Below are 18836 nucleotides of genomic sequence, written 5' to 3'. Positions count from 1 at the left end.
AAAATACAAAAAGTTTTAATATGTAATATTAATATATTTGTCTTTATTTGAACTCAGTACTGAAATATAATCTTTAAAGTTAATTTATAGAAGTGACTCATGAATGCAAAAGTATCTCAGACCCTAAAAATCATAATAAAACCCTGATCATATTCCACAATTTACTGTGCATAAAAATGTGTATACTACAAGGGTGAGTTTGTTCTGTCCCCAATCCTCTTTAAACTGGTTTTCTTATAAAACACAATGTAATAAATATGTTTTATACAAATAAATTCCTACAATAATTCTTATGCCTATATATGAGTATAGTCTTAGGGCTAACAGAACTTTAATCCAACACTAATTTTTTTTATGTTCATTGCTTTCTAATATTTTGAAACTGTAATTAAGAGCATAATGGGGATATTAGTAGATCTAGCTTTGTACTCTACTCTGAAAAATGTAAACACATTTTTGGAAAAAAGTGGTTGGGGTGCAAGACTGTATATTTTAAAAGCTTTTAAGCATATTGACTAAGGAGAAAGTGGCCATCGTAGCTGCTGAGGGTAGGGAGAGAGAAGAAGAGATATGATGTGGGGAAATTTTCAGGACTTGGAATTGTCCTAGGTGATACTGCAGGGACAGATGCTGGACATTGTATGTCCTGCCATGGTCCACTGGGTGGACTGGGGGAAAGTGTAAATTATAATGTAAACCATTACCCATGTGGTGCAGCAGTGCTCCAGGATGTATTCACCAAATGAAATGAGTGTCCCATGATGATGAAAGAGGTTATTGATATGGGAGGAGTGGGATTGGGGGTGGGGGTGGGGGTATATGGGGATCTCATATTTTTTAAATATAGCATTAAAAAAAAAGAGAAAAAATATGGAAAAAAATTCTACAGAAATGCACTAAATGACATTCTCACTAACTATAAAGGATATTTCTTAAAAATACTTGGGAAAATTGATATTTGAAATGGTAGCTCTTGATTATATTTACATTGATCACATTTTTTGGGTTAATTGTTTTTAAGAATATATACTTTGATAATTTTCCTTTTCTGCCTTTAGTCATTTTTCTATCCTACTGTAGGCTTTGTCACTTTTTAAGAGTAATTTACTTATTGGAAAGAACAAATATTGTTTATTAAAAATTCATTTTATCAGATTGTTGTTTGTTTTAAATGTTTTTGCAAATGGCATGTTTAAATTTAAAATAGCATAAACTTTCAAGTAAAGTAAAATCTAATTATTTTTTCTCATTCTGCCTTTTTTGCCACACCTACCCAATTTACAGTTTTATAAATAGAAGTGCTAATTTTAGTATTTTGTTTTTCATTATTAAAAAAAGGAAAGTTCTTGCCTCAAGTATTAGCTGGATCACCTTGATATTATATTCCAAAATAATTTACCTTCACCACTAGTTAAATATTTCATTATTCCTTTGCATGTTTTCAATACCACCGTGATGATTCATGAAATGTTTACTAACACACAGACCATTTCTCTATTTTCTACTCTGTCATAGTGATATATCCATATCTTATGTTGTCATTGTTACCCTGTTTAAAATAATGTGGGTAATTAATAATTGCAATTATGGTCTTGGCTAAGTCATATTCTCCCCTTATATTCTCAAGTTTTATCACTAATTTCCTGAAATTCTCATGCTTCCAGAAAACCTCTGTGAAGGTATCACCAATACCCTTAAAATGATCTCCCTGCTTTTTAAAAAAATTTCCTAATAACATATATACAACTCAAAAATTTTCCATTTTAAACACTTTCATGTGTACAATTTAGTGCTATTGATGACCTACACAATATTGTGCTACTATCACAATATCCATTACTCCCTTATTTCATCACCTCACATAGAAACTTCTCACCCACTGAGAAATAATTTCCCCTTTCCCTAGTCCCCTGGGCCATGGTAACTGGTAATCTATCTGTGTTAACTTTTATGGAATTTTGTAGATTATTACCTTTTTAATATTGTGTTTATCACTTTTATGTATTTCAAGAGAGTTTTATATTCTTTTCAATTGGAGACAGCAATTTTTAAGTCTTTTGCTATCATGCATATTTTCTCATTAAGCTTAGTATTGAAAAGCCATTGGGAATTGTATATATTAAGTTGTTAATGTATACAATATATTTACAACTGTATATAGTTGTATATATTTACAAGTGGTTGACTACTTCCTTATCCATTACAATTCCATTTCTCATTTTCTCTTGGATTTCCCATGAGAACAATCTTATCCCCAGCAAAATACTATGGCTTGCTCCTCTTTTCATTTCTATCTGACTGCTATTTTATTGCATTATCTGACAGGCTAGCAAATTCTAGTAAAATACTAAGTAATTCTGCACTAACAAAACTTATTCTCTCTCTTGATTTTAATGGGAATGCCTTGGTTCAGTATTCTTTAAGAACTTTTCATCACAAAATATCCGAGGGATATGACACTGTATCAGTAAACTTGGCTAATAGCACTGGTTCATTCAGACATGGAAGGGGGAGAATAACTTACTGTGGAGCTCAGCCCCTGGGTGGGTGTGATTCTGCCATGTCTGGCCTTCACAACCTCCAAATGTGAGTCGCTCTCTTTGCATTAAGCAAAGCCTAGGTTCTGATTTTGAGAGGGTTTTTGTTTTTTATTTTATTTGTAATCATATTAAGTAAATGCATTCCTTAACTAATATGTTCACTTAGAAATATATTCAATTTATTAAATACTTTATCATTTCAATGAGCCTACATATTATTTTATCCTTTCAGAAAAGTGAGGTGTGATAATGAACAATTATCTAAAATGTTAATACTCTATTTAAGATGGTTCTTTTTCAAAAAATTAATTTACTTTAAGGAAACCTTGGATTATATAAATGTTACATAAAAATTTAGGGGATTCCTCTGTACCCATAACCTCCCACTCCACAGTCTCCGACAGTAGCAACATCCTTAATTAGTGTGGTACATGTAATACAATTGATGAACACATATTGAAGCATGGTCATTAAGCATGGATTATAGCTTACATTATACTTTGCACTCTGTCTCCCATAATTTTGTAAGTTATGGCAAATATATATAATGGCCTAAATATGTCATTGCAACATTATGCAGGAAAACTCCAGTGTCCTGAAAATTCCCCCATATTACATCCATTTTTTTCCTCTCCCTCCCCTCAGAACTTCCAGTGGACATTGACTCCATATCAATGATAAAAGTTCTTCCATTTCTCTGTGACCTTTGTATCTTAAAAAAAAAGATAATATTAAAGAAAGTATACCACTATCAACTCTGGACAGAACATCTCAAAAGAGAATCACCAAAGAAACAAAACATCTGAATAGTATATTAGAGGAGCTGGATCTAATAGACATATATAGATCGCTACACCCAAACACAGCAGGATATACATTTTTCTCAAGCGCACATGGATCATTCTCCAAGATAGATCATATGCTAGGCCACAAAGAAAGGCTGAACGAATTCAGAAAGATTGAAATCATACAAAACATTATCTCTGACCACAGTGGAGTCAAGCTGGAGATTTGCAAGGGACAGAAGCCCAGATTTCACACCACGATTTGGAAATTAAACAGCACACTCTTAGAAAAACAGTGGGTCAAAGAGGAAATCTCAAAAGAAATCAATGACTACCTTGAAACAAATGATAATGATAACACAACATACCAAAATTTATGGGATGCAGCAAAAGCGGTACTGAGACGGAAGTTTATAGCCATAAATTCATATATCAAAAAAGAAGAAAGAGCAAAAATTGAAGAACTAACTGCACATTTGAAGGAATTAGAAAAACAACAACAAAGTAACCCAGCAGGAAGAAGAAGGAAGGAAATAACAAAGATAAGAGCAGAACTAAATGAAATAGAAAATAAGAAAGCACTTGAACAGATAAACAAGACCAAGAGCTGGTTTTTTGAGAAGATTAACAAAATTGACAAACCTTTAGCAACACTAACAAAGAAAAAAAGAGAGAAGATGCAAATACACAAAATAAGAAATGTGAAAGGCGATATCACCACTGACCCCACAGAAATAAAGACTATCATAAGAGTGTATTTTGAAAAACTATATTCCAACAAAAATGACAATCTAGAGGAAATGGACAAATTCCTAGAAACACATAAGCAGCCCATATTGACAAAAGAAGAAATTGATGATCTGAACAAACCAATCACAAGCAGAGAGATAGAATCAGTTATTAAAAATCTCCCAACTAAGAAGAGCCCAGGGCCAGATGGCTTCACAGGTGAATTCTACAAAACATTCCGGAAAGAACTGACACCAATCCTGCTGAAACTATTCCAAAAAATTGAAACAGAAAGAACATTACCCAACTCCTTCTATGATGCCAACATTACCCTAGTACCAAAGCCAAACAAAGACATCACAAGAAAGGAAAATTACAGACCAATTTCTCTAATGAACCTAGACGCAAAAATACTTAACAAAATACTTGCTAATCGTATTCAACAACACATTAAACGTATTATACACCACGACCAAGTGGGATTCATCCCAGGTATGCAAGGATGGTTCAACATAAGAAAATCAATCAACGTAATACACCATATAAACAGATTGAAGGAAAAAAATCACATGATTATATCTATTGATGCAGAAAAAGCATTTGACAAAATACAGCACCCTTTCTTGATAAAAACACTCCAAAAGATTGGAATACAAGGAAATCTTTTGAACATGATAAAGAGTATATATGAAAAACCTAAAGCCAATATTGTTTACAATGGAGAAATCCTAGACTCCTTCCCTCTAAACTCAGGAACAAGACAAGGATGCCCACTGTCTCCGCTCCTATTTAACATTATCTTAGAAGTACTTGCTCGAGCACTGAGGCAAGAACCAGAAATAAAAGGCATTCAAATTGGAAAGGAAGAAGTCAAAATTTCATTATTTGCAGATGACATGATCCTATACATAGAAAACCCTGAGAGATCTACAACGAAGATTCTAGAACTCATAAATGAGTTTAGTAAAGTCGCAGGTTATAAGATCAATGCGCAAAAATCAGTAGCATTTCTGTACACCAATAATGAGCAAGATCAGGAGGAAATCAAGAAACAAATACCATTCACAATAGTAAATAAAAAAATCAAATACTTAGGAATGAATTTAACTAAAGAGGTAAAGAACTTATACACCGAGAACTATACAAGATTGTTCAAGGAAATCAAAGAAGACCTGAATAAATGGAAGACTATTCCTTGTTCATGGATAGGAAGACTGAACATTATTAAGATGTCTATCCTACCAAAACTGATCTACACATTCAATGCAATCCCAATAAAAATCAACGCAGCCTTCTTTAAGGAACTAGAAAAACTAACTATGAAATTTATTTGGAAAGGAAAGAGACCCCCAATAGCCAAAGACATACTGAAAAAGAAAAACGAAATTGGAGGAATCACACTTCCTGACTTCAAAACATACTACAAAGCTATGGTGGTGAAAACAGCATGGTATTGGCATAAGGAGAGACACATAGACCAATGGAATCAAATTGAAAGCTCTGATATAGAACCTCACATATACAGCCACATAATATTCGATAAAGCCACCAAACCCTCTCAACTGGGAGAGAGTGGCCTATTCAACAAATGGTGTGTGGAGAACTGGATAGCCATATGTAGAAGAATGAAAGAGGATTACCATCTCACACCTTATACAAAGATCAACTCAAGATGGATCAAAGACCTAAATATAAGAGCCAAGACCATAAAAACCTTAGAAAGCAGTGTAGGGAAACATCTACAGGACCTTGTAATAGGAAATGGATTTATGAATATCTCACCAAAAGCACAAGCAGCAAAAGAACTAATAGATAAATGGGACTTCCTCAAAATTAAAGCCTTCTGCACCTCAAAGGAGTTTGTCAAGAAAGTAAAAAGGGAGCCCACACAGTGGGAGAAAATATTTGGCAATCATATATCTGATAAGAAACTTATAACTTGCATATATAAAGAACTCCTATATCTTGAAAATAAAAAGATAAACAACCCATTTAAAAAATGGTAAAAAGACTTAAACAGACACTTCTCTGAAGAAGAAATACAAATGGCAAAAAAGCACATGAAAAAATGTTCCAAATCTCTAGCTATCAGGGAAATGCAAATCAAAACTACAATGAGATACCATCTTACACCCATAAGATTGGCAGCTATGAAAAAAACAGAAGAATACAAGTGCTGGAGAGGATGTGAAGGAAGGGGAACATTCATCCACTGCTGGTGGGAATGCAGAAGGATCCAACCATTCTGGAGGACAGTATGGAGGTTTCTCAAAAAACTAGCCATAGATTTGCCATATGACCCAGCAATACCACTGCTGGGTATATACCCAGCAGAACTGAAAACAAGGACACAAACTGATATATGTACACCAATGTTCATAGCAGCATTGTTCACTATTGCCAAAAGTTGGAATCAACCCAAATGCCCATCAACAGATGAGTGGATCAATAAAATGTGGTATATACACACAATGGAATACTACTCGGCTGTAAGAACAAACACACTACAAACACATGTGATAACATGGATGAATCTTGAGAACCTTATGTTGACTGAAGCAACCCAGACATTGAAGGACAAATACTACATGACCTCAATGATATGAAATAAACAAGCTGCCCTAGATAGCAAGAGACTGAACGATAGGCTTACAGGAAATCGGAGGGTGGAGGAAGGATATGAGCCAATGTCTGCAGGGGTGGAATTTAAGACGAGATGGTGGTAAGTATGAACACAAAGAAGAGATAAAAGGGGGGCAAGGGGTTGCCTTTGGTTGGGGCTTTGCGGGTTTGAGGGTGGCTGGGGAGGGACGGATGGGTAACATTGCCCAAAAGTGGGGGGAGGGACGGGTAGCATACGAACACAGGAGAGGGTCAGGTGTTGGTGGAGAGTAAAATGCCGAGAAAATCATATCAAAATATAATAAAGAGGGTTACCTGTTTAGAATGCTCGGAGGGGAGGGTCTGATGCAGGATGGGCTCCTGGGGAATGTCTAAATGCTCATTCTGCCAGAGTGGGTAACACCATGGGGTAGAAACCCAAGTAGTGAGAGTGGGGGTGGACCCACATCCTGGGGAGGACTAATGCCATCAAATAGAGGGAACTGTATCCCTCGAGAGAAAGGGTGGCTCCCAGGGCATTGGAGCAGTTGAGCAAGTTAGGCCCTGAACACTATTCCATCTATCTCTGGAAGTGGCTCCTCAGGAAACGGAGGTTGGCTGTCACTGTGGGCACCAAGGTGGAAGGGAAAATGGACGTTAAATGTGTGGAACCAAGGTAAATGGAGGGTAAGAGAGGAGTTTCTTGAGAGTACACAAGGATGGATATAAAACATGTAATATTACACCATAACATATAGGAGATGACAGACTGATAATGTAAACCATAATGTAAAACATAGGATAACTAAGAATGTAAAGAACTGTGTATCCTAAAGTATGCACCATAATGTAAGGACAGATGTCACCTTGTTAGAAAGCTAATGTCTCAGACTCTGTACATCACATTAAGTAAATATGATGTGAATAGGGTGTAAGAGTATCGCTGTGGAAGGAAAAAGGTTTTGTGGTGGATGTATGGGAGTGCTGTATATTATATATTTGCATTGCTGTGGTCTAGGACTCCTGTGAAGAGAAGCTGAATAATTAGGGGGGGAAAAAAAAAAAGAAAAAGATAGGATGTAGAATTTTTTCAAGTCAACATTCTTTAGATAAGTTCTTTATCTAACTTTATCCAAGTTCTTTATCGAACCTTTAAACCCATCGCTATATGCCATTCCCTAGTAAGGGACCATGACATTATATTGGGCTTCAAATTTCGGGGAGTTCTGGATCACAGAGTGTTTCAACAATGGCAATGGAGGGATACTGGTATGGGATACCAATGACAGGTGATATATGGCTGACAGGGAGCTGTACAGAACATATGTCCAGGGTGCATGGTAATGTTTGGATATACTCATAGTGGCAACAATTAAAAACCACAGCAGGGGGGGTACTGGGTTCCTGGCCAGTGGTGCTCTGTCGTGGTCCCTAGGGGAGCAGCGACAGTCTCCCAGGTACAGCGACGGGGACCGGGAGGGAGTGAGGGTTCAACAGTGAGCCCCTGATGCTAATGACTATGCTTGTGAGCTGATAAGCCTAAAATAAGAACAAGGCCTAGAGCAACATTGTGCCTGGGAATTTCCTCCTGTCAGCCTTCATGTTACTCAAATGTGGCCAGTCTCAAAGCCAAACTCAGCATGTAAATGCAATGCCTTCCCCCCAGCGTGGGACATGACACCCAGGGATGAGCCTCCCTGGCACCGAGGGACCACTATTAACTACCAACTGATGATGCAACTGGAAAATGACCTTATACGGAAGGTTTAATGCGGATCAGCAGAATATCCCTGTCTACATAAAATAACATGTCTTTAAAATGCTGTTTGACCTAAAGTAAGGGGGAAATGGAAAGGAGAAATGAGTTTATATGGCTACAAGTTTCTAAAAAAGAGTCTGGAGGCTGGCAGAAGGATTGCCCTCATGCACAACTGAGCAGAGTCAGAGAGACAGATAAAGCAGATACAACCCCCAGATATTGGTTCCTTTGAGGGCTAAAGAGACCCATGGGAGTTATGGTCATGGCCGATGGGGTTAACTACCAGGTCAGATGGCCCCTCTTTGGAAATGGTGTTTATGTGTGATGAATCTGGACTCAGATGGGATCTTCCTTCATAAGACTTTCATGCTAATGTGCTGGAGGTGCAGTTAGTGTTGGGGTTTAAGATATATTTAGGGGATTTGAATCTCTGGACTGACAATGTGATAGCCAGGTCCTGAGCCTCAGCAGACTCCAGCACCTACAATCTGATTTATTGGACTTACCACACTCAGCTAAGATGGAGTTGAAGAAGGACAACCACCACACCATGGAGCCTAGAGTGATTATAACTGAAAGTGGGAGGATTGCATCCAGCATCCATGTGGAATCTGAGCCTCCTCTTGACATAGAGGTGCAATGGACACAACCAATCCAATGTCCACATAGAAGAGGTGGCATTGGATTGGGAAAAGTGGACATGGTGGTTGATGGGTATGGGGTAAGGCAGGAAGAGATGAGAGATGGAGGCGTCTTTGAGACATGGAGCTGCCCTGGATGGTGCTTCAGAGGCAATCACCGGACATTGTAAATCCTCACAGGGCCCACTGGATGGAATGGAGGAGAGTATGGCCATGATGTGGACCATTGACTATGAGGTGCAGAGGTGCCCAAAGATGTACTTACCAAATCCAATGGATGTGTCATGATGATGGGAACGAGTGTTGCTGGGGGGGGGGGGGGGGGGGAGAGGTGGGGTGGGGGGGTGGGGTTGAATGGGACCTCACATATATATTTTTAATGTAATATTATTACAAAGTCAATAAAAAAAATAAAATAAAAAAATAAAAATAAAGAAAGTATAGCACACAAAAAGATTCTGTTGCTAGAATAACAGTATAAGTATATAGTAGACTAATACAAGTCTTCTTTAGTTCATTGTTCTTGCTCCAATCTTGAGGATTTGGGGATAGTGATAATAACTCTGACTCTAATTAAGAAGGGACTTAGCCACAGAGAAAATGTGGAATGGGTGTGGGAACGGTAGCCATGGGGGCTGCTGGGTGTGGGGAACGGGAGGAAGAGATGAGATGTGGAGGCATTTTCGGGACGTGGAGTTGTCCTGGATAGTGCTTCACGGACAATTACGGGACACTGTAGATCCCCCCAGGGCCCACTGGATGGAACGTGAGAGAGTCTGGGCTATGATGTGGACCACTGACTATGGGGTGCAGTGATGCTCAGAGATGAACTTACCAGGTGCAATGGATGTATCACGATGATGGGAGAGAGTGTTGCTGTGGGGGGAGTGGGGGGCGGGGGCGGTGGGGTTGAATGGGACCTCATATATTTTTTTTAATGTAATTAGAAATAATAATAAATAAATATTTTTTTAAAAAAAAGAAGGGACTTAGATCCTTCCTTCATATTTTCTCCTTGGTTTTGGTTAAGCTTATGCTTTTCCTTGTTTTCTATATTTTAGAAGTGTTTCCCATTAGATAATTCAATTTATTTTCATAAAGCCTGAACCATACTTTCCTTCATAAAATGTCTTTACATGTGAAAAAAAAAGGAAACCTTTAATGCCAAAGTATGCAGTTAGATATAAAGATACCAGAAGCAGAGTATAACCAAAATAAATCATAAGTAGGCATATTCACTTCGGACAAAATAGCAAAGGATACAACGCAGCATTAAGAATCAGATGGTCAATTCATAATGATAAAAAATTTCAAATTGTCACAAAGATATAGCAATTGTTAGATACTAAATAAATATATAACCTCAAATAAATAAAACAATAAGGAGAAACAAGGATATAAAATCAGTCACCAAAGTGATAAATTTTAGCATTTCTTTCTCAAACAAATTATAGCATGTATCTAAGACATAAAAATTATATTTGAAATAAAGCTTAATAAATTTGATTTATTGGACATATTTGGAAACCTGTGTCCAACTATTGAAGAATATATGCTCTTCTCAAATACACATATTCTATATTTGGTAGGATATTAGTCAAGCCTCAACAAAAGAACATTTTAAATAATTGAGTCTATTGTTGGAATTTTGGATCCCAGACAATAAAAATGAAAGATTTTTCTTTAGCCATAGAGATGATTTTTTTATATATAAAGTGGACCTTATATATCTTATATATTTGATATATATAAGACATTATATATTTGATATATAAAGTGCAGAAATCTGCAGTAAAGATTAAAAGAAAAAAGGTCACTTGGAAGAACTTCTGTTGAAGGTATTGATTAATTATTAGTGTAAGCAGAATCATTATATTTTAAATTAAGAAATTAATTAGAGGATTTTTAGACTTTATGTATCAGTTCCACGTAGATTCGTAAAATTATCCCACTCCATTTTTGTATAAGTAAAGATTGCCCTCCCTTTCATCTTTAACTTCTCCCAAATGTTTCTGACTTCCATAATTATTCCTTTATTGGCACTGTGTGGCTTTTCTCAGATTGTTGATATTTGATGATGGCTGATCCATGGATTCAATGGGGTTGCAGCTTAGGATATTTCATTTCAGTCTTCTGATGGGCACTTTCACTCCATAGATGTTATGCCTCTCTGCCTATCCCATCCAATTCTGCCTGTACTGTGGAATTGAACTGTTAAGTAGATAGACACTTCAGTTGGAATTACCCTGCCTTCAGTCTTATGTCCATATTACTTGCATTCTAAAAAACATTTAATAATGTGTTCATATGAAAAAAAAATAGACTCTGGAACCAAAGAACAAATTACAAATCTCACCATGAAGGTGGTCTGATTTTCCACTCATTATTCTTTCCATTGTAAATATTAATAATATCATCTTACCCCATGAAAGTAGAATTCAGTCAGGGACTTCTAGGATATTTAGCTCTTCTAGTTTTAGCCAAAATTCAAAGGCTTTGGGAGAATCAACTCTAAAATGAATCATTTGTACTTTCATCTTTAATTTTGTCATTGTATTGGATTTGAAGCTTATCCTGGTTTGGGTCTTTTGCCTAAATAGCCCTGTACCATCCATGCAGGTTTCAGATCAAGAATTACCAATATATTCTGGCCTTGGTTTTTGCCTTTGAAGAGATCAACAGGAACCCCCATCTTTTACCCAACATTTCTCTGGGATTTAATATCTATAATGCTTTACACAGTGAACAGAGGACATTGGAGAGTACCATCATTTGGCAATCAGGGCTGGGCAAGTGCATCCCTAATTACACCTGTTGGAAAGATAGCAAGTCTGTAGCAGTCCTTACAGGAATGACCTGGGCAATTTCTGCCCAGATTGGTACATTGCTGGAACTCTACAAAATTCCTCAGGTGAGTGTGGTTGGAGGGGAGGGGATATAAAATCATGTCTCCTTTGGTGCCATTTCAGGTGCCCTTTTAAAAAAGATAAAATGAGGGAATTGTGTTCCAGCAGTTCTCAAAGGGTGCAAATAATGTAAAGGGATTATGTAGAATGTGCACATGTCTTTTATTTGGAATAGGAAGAAAAGAGAAGGGCAAGGAGAAAAAGGAATTCCACAGACTTCTGAGATGGAAAAATTATTTTCTAGAAAGCTTTCAGGGTTCAGGGGATGGTTAGAAAAAAAAGAATGAGCAAATTGTCCATTCTGACACTTCCCACCATTGCTAAATTTTTCATCTGGACTGAGATTGTGTTTATCACCAATCCTCTTCCTTGTGTTGTTTCATTTTTCTTTTTCCCCTTTAGCTCACTTATGGATTTTATAACCCACACTTGAGTGATGATAGCCAGTTTCCATCTCTCTATCAGATTGCCCCCAAGGACACATCTCTGACACTTGCCATGGTCTCATTGATGCAGCACTTCAGCTGGACCTGGGTAGGACTGGTTGGCTCAGAAGACAAGGGAAGTGTTCAGTTTCTCTGGGACCTGAGAGGAGAGATGGATAAGAACGGAATCTGCACAGCCTTTGTGGAATTGATCCCTGTAACGGAGAGATCATATTTCTCATTTGGCTGGCAATATCATGTAAGGATCAAAGAATCATCAGTGAATGTGGTTTTCATTTATGGTGACTCTGACTCACTAATTGGTTTGAGCTTTTGGAGGTGGGAATACTTAGTAATAAGGAAAGTCTGGGTTACAACCTCAAAATGGGATTTTACTACCAGTGAGAAAGCTTTTTTACTTGAATCCTTCCATGGGGCTCTCATTTTTTCACATCATCATGGTGAGATACCTGGCTTCAAAACTTTTATCCAGGAAGCTAACCCTTCCAAATATCCAGAAGACTTTTACCTCACTAAGTTGTGGTCCATCTCCTTTGACTGCAAAGTTTCTGACTCTGATTGTAACACATTAGAGAATTGTCCTCCCAATGCCTCCTTGGAGTGGTTGCCTTGGTGGCAATTTGACAAGGTCATGAATGAAGGAAGTTATAATGTGTATAGTGCAGTGTATGCTGTGGCTCAGACCCTTCATGAAATTCTTCTTCAACGAGTAGAAATGCAGTCAGTGGGAAGTGGCAATGGACTGGCGTTTGAGCCCTGGCAGGTAATGTCTCTTTTAATTTTTTTAATTTTTGTGAGCATTTTTATTGTACTTTATTGAAGACACATAGATCACAAAAAATGTTACATTAAAAAAAATATAAGAGGTTCCCACATACCCACCCCCACATACCCACTCCCACATCAACCTCTTTCATCATTGTGGCACATTCATTGCATTTGGTGAATACATTTTGGAGCACGGCTGCATCGCATGGATTATAGTTGCTGAGAGCAGGGAGAGGGAAGAAAAGAAATAATGTGAGGGTATTTCCAGGACTTGGAATTGTCCTAAATGATATTGCAGGGACAGACGCTGGGCATTATATATCCTCCCATAACCCACTGAATATACTGGGGGGAGTCTTCCTCTTGATAGCACATGTATGTCAGAATATGTCAGAAGTGCTACATTCTTGGCATTCTGCATAAGCTTAAGCCAAGCAGTTTAGGGTTCTCTCTCCAAAAATACAGTTTCCAATATACTTCTTTACTATCCAGGAAGTAAATCTAGTCCTAGGTAGAAATGGTCATGAAAAAGAAGGTGAGGATGGCAGGCAGAAAATGCCTTATGAATCAAAGCCAGTGCTTTGTTTTACTAAAGACCTCAACTTTCTGCCCAAATAATGTTTTCAATACAAAATATTTAGACTTCTTCCATGGAGCTCTTAAATGACAACAGGGATAGGTTTTTTTTTTTTCTCTTTAAGTGACTGTCTTGAGATAGACACAGTATTGGATAATGAGCATAAGTTATCTCATTTAATTCTGCAACCACTTCAGGTATTGATGAACTTGCTTTGCAAGATGATGTTCTGGGAGAACTCAGATAATAAAGGAGTGTGGTAAGACTTGTTTCTTCTATTAATATTTGTCTGCATCCCACACCCACATATTGTTTTGATTTCCTTTTCTTTGGAGTGTTGCTCTAAAGCTGACTGATATTTTATAAATGCTCTGACCTTCTTTATGTCTTCTTTATGACTACATTTGTTTTACTTCATTGGATGCTAATAATAAAGTTTCATTATGAATAGGGGATTACAGAGGATGAGGGATATGTTCCCCAATTTGGCTATTCTATTCTTAATTCTGGGGCATACTTCCTCACAGAACTATGTTCTTCTTTTAGCTGCACCCACTTCTGAAGAACATTCAATTAAACACTCCTGCTGGTGACCCAGTGAATTTGGATGAGGAAAGGAAATTGGAAGCAAGTTATGACATTCTCAACTTTTGGAATTTTCCAGAAAATTTTGGACTTAAAGTTAAAGTAGGACATTTTGCTTCAGATGCACCACATGATCAACAATTGTCTATATCTGCAGAGTTGATAGAGTGGGCCGTTGGATTTTCAGAGGTGGGCAGGATAAAATCACCATGCTTTATATTACACATAACATAAAAATGTATCAAAAATATAAATTAAAACATTTTTAAAAAATCTTGCCAGGAAGGTTTTCTACCTCCTTCCTGTTAAGTAAATGACCACATGTGAAGTTTAACAACTCGCCTTTCAACTTGAAAAATTTCCTTACCCAATAAACATGACATCTTGCTAATTAATTTAATTTATGTATTTAAAATTGAAATTTGTTGATGGTCAAATACCCCAAACTATCTAATTATTAGAGAGTTAGTTAAAGTCACAGTAGTTATGAACATCTATTTTCTTCTCAGACTCCCTCCTCAGTATGCAGTGAGAAGTGTATTCCAGGATTCTGGAAAGCATCTCAGGAGGGAAAGGCTGCCTGTTGCTTTCTTTGCAACCCCTGCCCAGAAAATGAGATTTCCAATGAGACAGGTAAGAGAATGCCCACAAGAAAGACCCCAACTCTTCTTTCACTCTCCCAATATTACAAGGTATTGGAAAGAATCTGGAGGGATAGCTGCAGCCAAAATGCTTCCTTCCTTCATTTAGTAATTGGACTTTTATAACCAATAATATTTCCCATTGAAATGACACTCTTTCTGTACCCTGAAATAGTTTGAGTCCTTGCTTCAGATCCATTCTGGCAAAATTGTCACTGGGAAAGCCTTTTGTTGACCCCACCATAGTAACTAAGTTTCAACAATATCTTGGAATTTAAAACATGGTATTATAATCACCTGATTTCTATCTTGCTTGAAAGCATATTTATATTATATTGAAGTCTTGAATCTTAACCATCCTCAGTTTCCCCATGGCTGCCACTGTTTCAGACACAGAACAGATGCTGAGAAAGGTTGTGATAGATTAAAGGAATGGATATTTCTATTATGTACAACAGGAGGGTGATATAGCTTTCCTTTAATGAGTATATTTTAGTTTCTGCTCTCCACTAGTTCACAAATGAGTAAGGGAGGCAAAATATATAAACATTTCATTTCCATCACTACAGGCAGTGGTAAAGGTACACACAGGGAGCTATGGACCAGAATCTTCATTGGGAGCACAGGGATCATGGAGTTCTTCATAGAGGAAGTAACATTAGCATTGTGTAAGTTAAATGAAGGGAGCAATCAATTCTTGGCAGAGTTATAAATGGCAAAAAAGGTCAATCACCACTGGATGTAATATCCAGAGATTCACAACTGAAAATCAAATACTCAATGTGATGCGCTCACTGAGCATGCTGGAAGAAGAGGATTGGGGCATGATACAGAAAAGAGACAGAAGACCATTATTTAAGACTCTTTCATGTTATAGCAACATCTTGAAATTACTCATATTCATGATATTAAATGGTAGAATCGCTTCTATGATGGGAATTTTCCAATTTCCTTTTGGTTATTAATATGTAGTTTAACTTCATAAAAATTATTATTTCAGGTTTTTGAGATATGTTGAATTGATTATACATAATTTTGTATTATTTAGTATGTATACATAAATGTAAAAAAAGCTGAAGTTCTACATACTCATCACAAACTAAAAGAGTAGCAACAAATTAAAAAGAAATAAATAGAATATAGAAAATGGATATGTAAAGAAAACTTAATAAAATGCAAATACAGAGAGGGTTAAAAATGTTGAGAAGCACAGTCAATTTAGAATGGATTGTACAAAGCATGGAACTGTATAACACAATGTATCTTATGGTGGAAGATATATTGTTGTTAATGGAACCAATATGAGAAATTTTATCATGATCTATACCAAGTATATAAGACTAATACAGGGTGTCATTAACTGGATGGGTTGAGGGAAAAATATACCAAAGGCAAGATATTGGCTATAAATAGTAGTAATGTTATCATAATGTTCTTTCATAGTTTGTAACAATGTTTCACATCTTTGCAAGATGTTGTTGGTGGGGTAATGTGTGGGAACACTATATGATGATATGCATGTTTGTTCACAACTTATACTACACAATTTTTGTTTACCGTTGTTGACATCTGTATGATAAACTTCAAGATTAAAAGTAAAAAGAAAAAAATCAAAGGTATAAATAGAAAAAGCCAAAATTGATAACCCCCTAAAATGATGTATTAAGAAAAAAGAAAAAGTGCAAAGTAATTAGTACCAAGATTTCAAAATCATCTGTAGAAAAATTTTTAACATCATAACAGGATAGTATAAATACCTACATGCCAATTCATTTGAAAATTTAAATTCAAAAATTCCCAGGAAAAATGTTTTCAAAACATTTCTAAGTAAAAATGAAAATCTGAACATTTTAACTACTAAGGGTATTAAATCCGTAGTTTAAAATTTTCTCAGAAATTTTAATTGTGACCAATAGTTTCTACAGGGAATTCTACAAAACTTTCAAGGAAAAAATAATACTAATTACTCAGACTCTTCCAAAGAATAGGAAAAATTGGAAAACTCAATTAACTTTATGAGAAGAGTGCACCTTCAGACCAAAATCTGATAATGTGATTATAAGAAAGGAAATTTACATTTCACTCTCTGTTTTAAACATAAACTCATATGTCTAAAAAAATCTATAAACCAAATCAAGCAATATTTTATGAAGAGCCTCTATCATGACAAAGTTTGGTTAATGCAAGGTAATTCAATACATGAGCCCCTGGAAAGGAGAAACAGGGATTTCAATAAATACCGGAAAGCATTTAATGAAATTTAATACCCATTCATGATTTTCAAACAAACAGCAAAAATATTCTTTATTATATAAGGAATAGAAGGGAATCATCTTTATCCCCTAAAGGATATTTACAGAAAACTAGAGCAAATGTTAAATTTATGGCACAATATTGAAAGTATTTCCCAGCAGAGATCAAGAATTAGCCAAATATGCTCAATATTACCACCTCTACTAGACATTACATTGGAAATCTTGCCCCAATGCCATACTGGCAGGAAAAGAATAATCATAGGGAAGGATGAAATATAACTGAATTTAAGATAAGTGATATTATTGCATAAGTATAAAATCAAGAAGATATTATAAAATGAGATTTTTACTGGTCTGAATACAAGGTTAATATACAAGCTTCTAAAATTATATAGCCAGTCAGATGGTATGCTGTTTTATTTCTCTCAGTTCAAATATTTAATTTTACAATATTTATTTATTTATTTTTTAATTTTTTTATTTTTTATTGACTTTGTAATAATATTACATTAAAAATATATATGTGAGGTCCCATTCAACCCCACCCCCCCACCCCCCCTCTCCCCCCCCCACCAACACTCGTTCCCATCATCATTTACAATATTTATTGTCCACAATTATTCCTTATTCATGCTCTTGCTACTACAATTTTCTGAATTTTTTTCTTTTTTTTGAAAAAGCTTTAAATTACATAAAATTCATAAAAATGTAGAGTATTCCCATATATCACACCCCCATCCTACCCACACTTTCCCCATTAACAACATCTTTCATTAGTGTGGTAAAATTGTTAAAATTGAAGAACACATATTAAAGCATTGCTACTAATCATTGCCTCCAGTTTACATTATGGCTTACACGGTACGTGCAATTTTATAGCTTTTTACAAAATGTGTGATGGTTTGTATCCATCCTTGTGATATCATGCAAAACAGTTTCAATGACACAAAAATGCTCAAAGTTACATCCATTCTTCCCTTTTCCTCCCCTCAGAAACTCTGGAGACCTCTGCCTTTATACCAATGCTACAAGTTCTTTCATTATTAAAATATTAATAAGGCTACTTTTGTCCATAGTTGCATTCCCATCTTATGTTTGTACATTTCTCATTCTTGAGAATTTGGGGATGCTGATATACAGCCTGCTTATGACTGAGAGAGGTCTTAGATACCATAGGGCAAATGGGTGGAGCTATCTTACTGCTGTTGTTGTTTTTTTGGGATGGATATTCTCCATCATGATTCTTTTCTTTCCTGTCTTGGCTGATTCTGGTGAACTGGAGAGTAAATATTGGCTGCAACTTTGCTGAGGTTTAGGGATCAGCTGGCATATGAACAATTGGAAGATTTAAGTCTCTAGGACATATATTTAATGAGTAAAGTGCTAATTATGCATTCAAATAAATGGGGCAGAAGAATCGGGTATAGGAAATTTAAAAATAAATTTAACTGATACATTGGGGAGATAGGTTATCACATATTCCAAGGTTAGGTCCGGGTTCAAATATCCAATGATTGTCTGCCCTGCCTATGGTGTCTAATACCCCTAGAGCTCACAGGAGTACCCCTGCTTGAGGAAGTTTACTGTAGCAATAAGTGAAATC

General features: G+C 36.2%; 1 protein-coding gene across 1 annotated transcript in view; it reads left to right on the top strand.

Moving 5' to 3' along the window:
- LOC139436959 (vomeronasal type-2 receptor 116-like) overlaps positions 1 to 18836 on the top strand; it is a 33145-nt gene that overhangs the window by 2582 nt on the left and 11727 nt on the right. Inside the window, exons 3-6 of the mRNA XM_071209684.1 lie at positions 11675 to 11966; positions 12364 to 13170; positions 14299 to 14526; positions 14847 to 14970. Of these exons, the coding sequence (XP_071065785.1) occupies positions 11675 to 11966; positions 12364 to 13170; positions 14299 to 14526; positions 14847 to 14970 (1451 nt within the window). The remainder of the gene's footprint in view (positions 1 to 11674; positions 11967 to 12363; positions 13171 to 14298; positions 14527 to 14846; positions 14971 to 18836) is intronic.

This window comes from Dasypus novemcinctus, chromosome 19 (genome assembly GCF_030445035.2).
Source record: "Dasypus novemcinctus isolate mDasNov1 chromosome 19, mDasNov1.1.hap2, whole genome shotgun sequence".
Classification (NCBI taxonomy): domain Eukaryota; kingdom Metazoa; phylum Chordata; class Mammalia; order Cingulata; family Dasypodidae; genus Dasypus; species Dasypus novemcinctus.
This window is presented reverse-complemented; position numbering and strand designations above follow the sequence as displayed.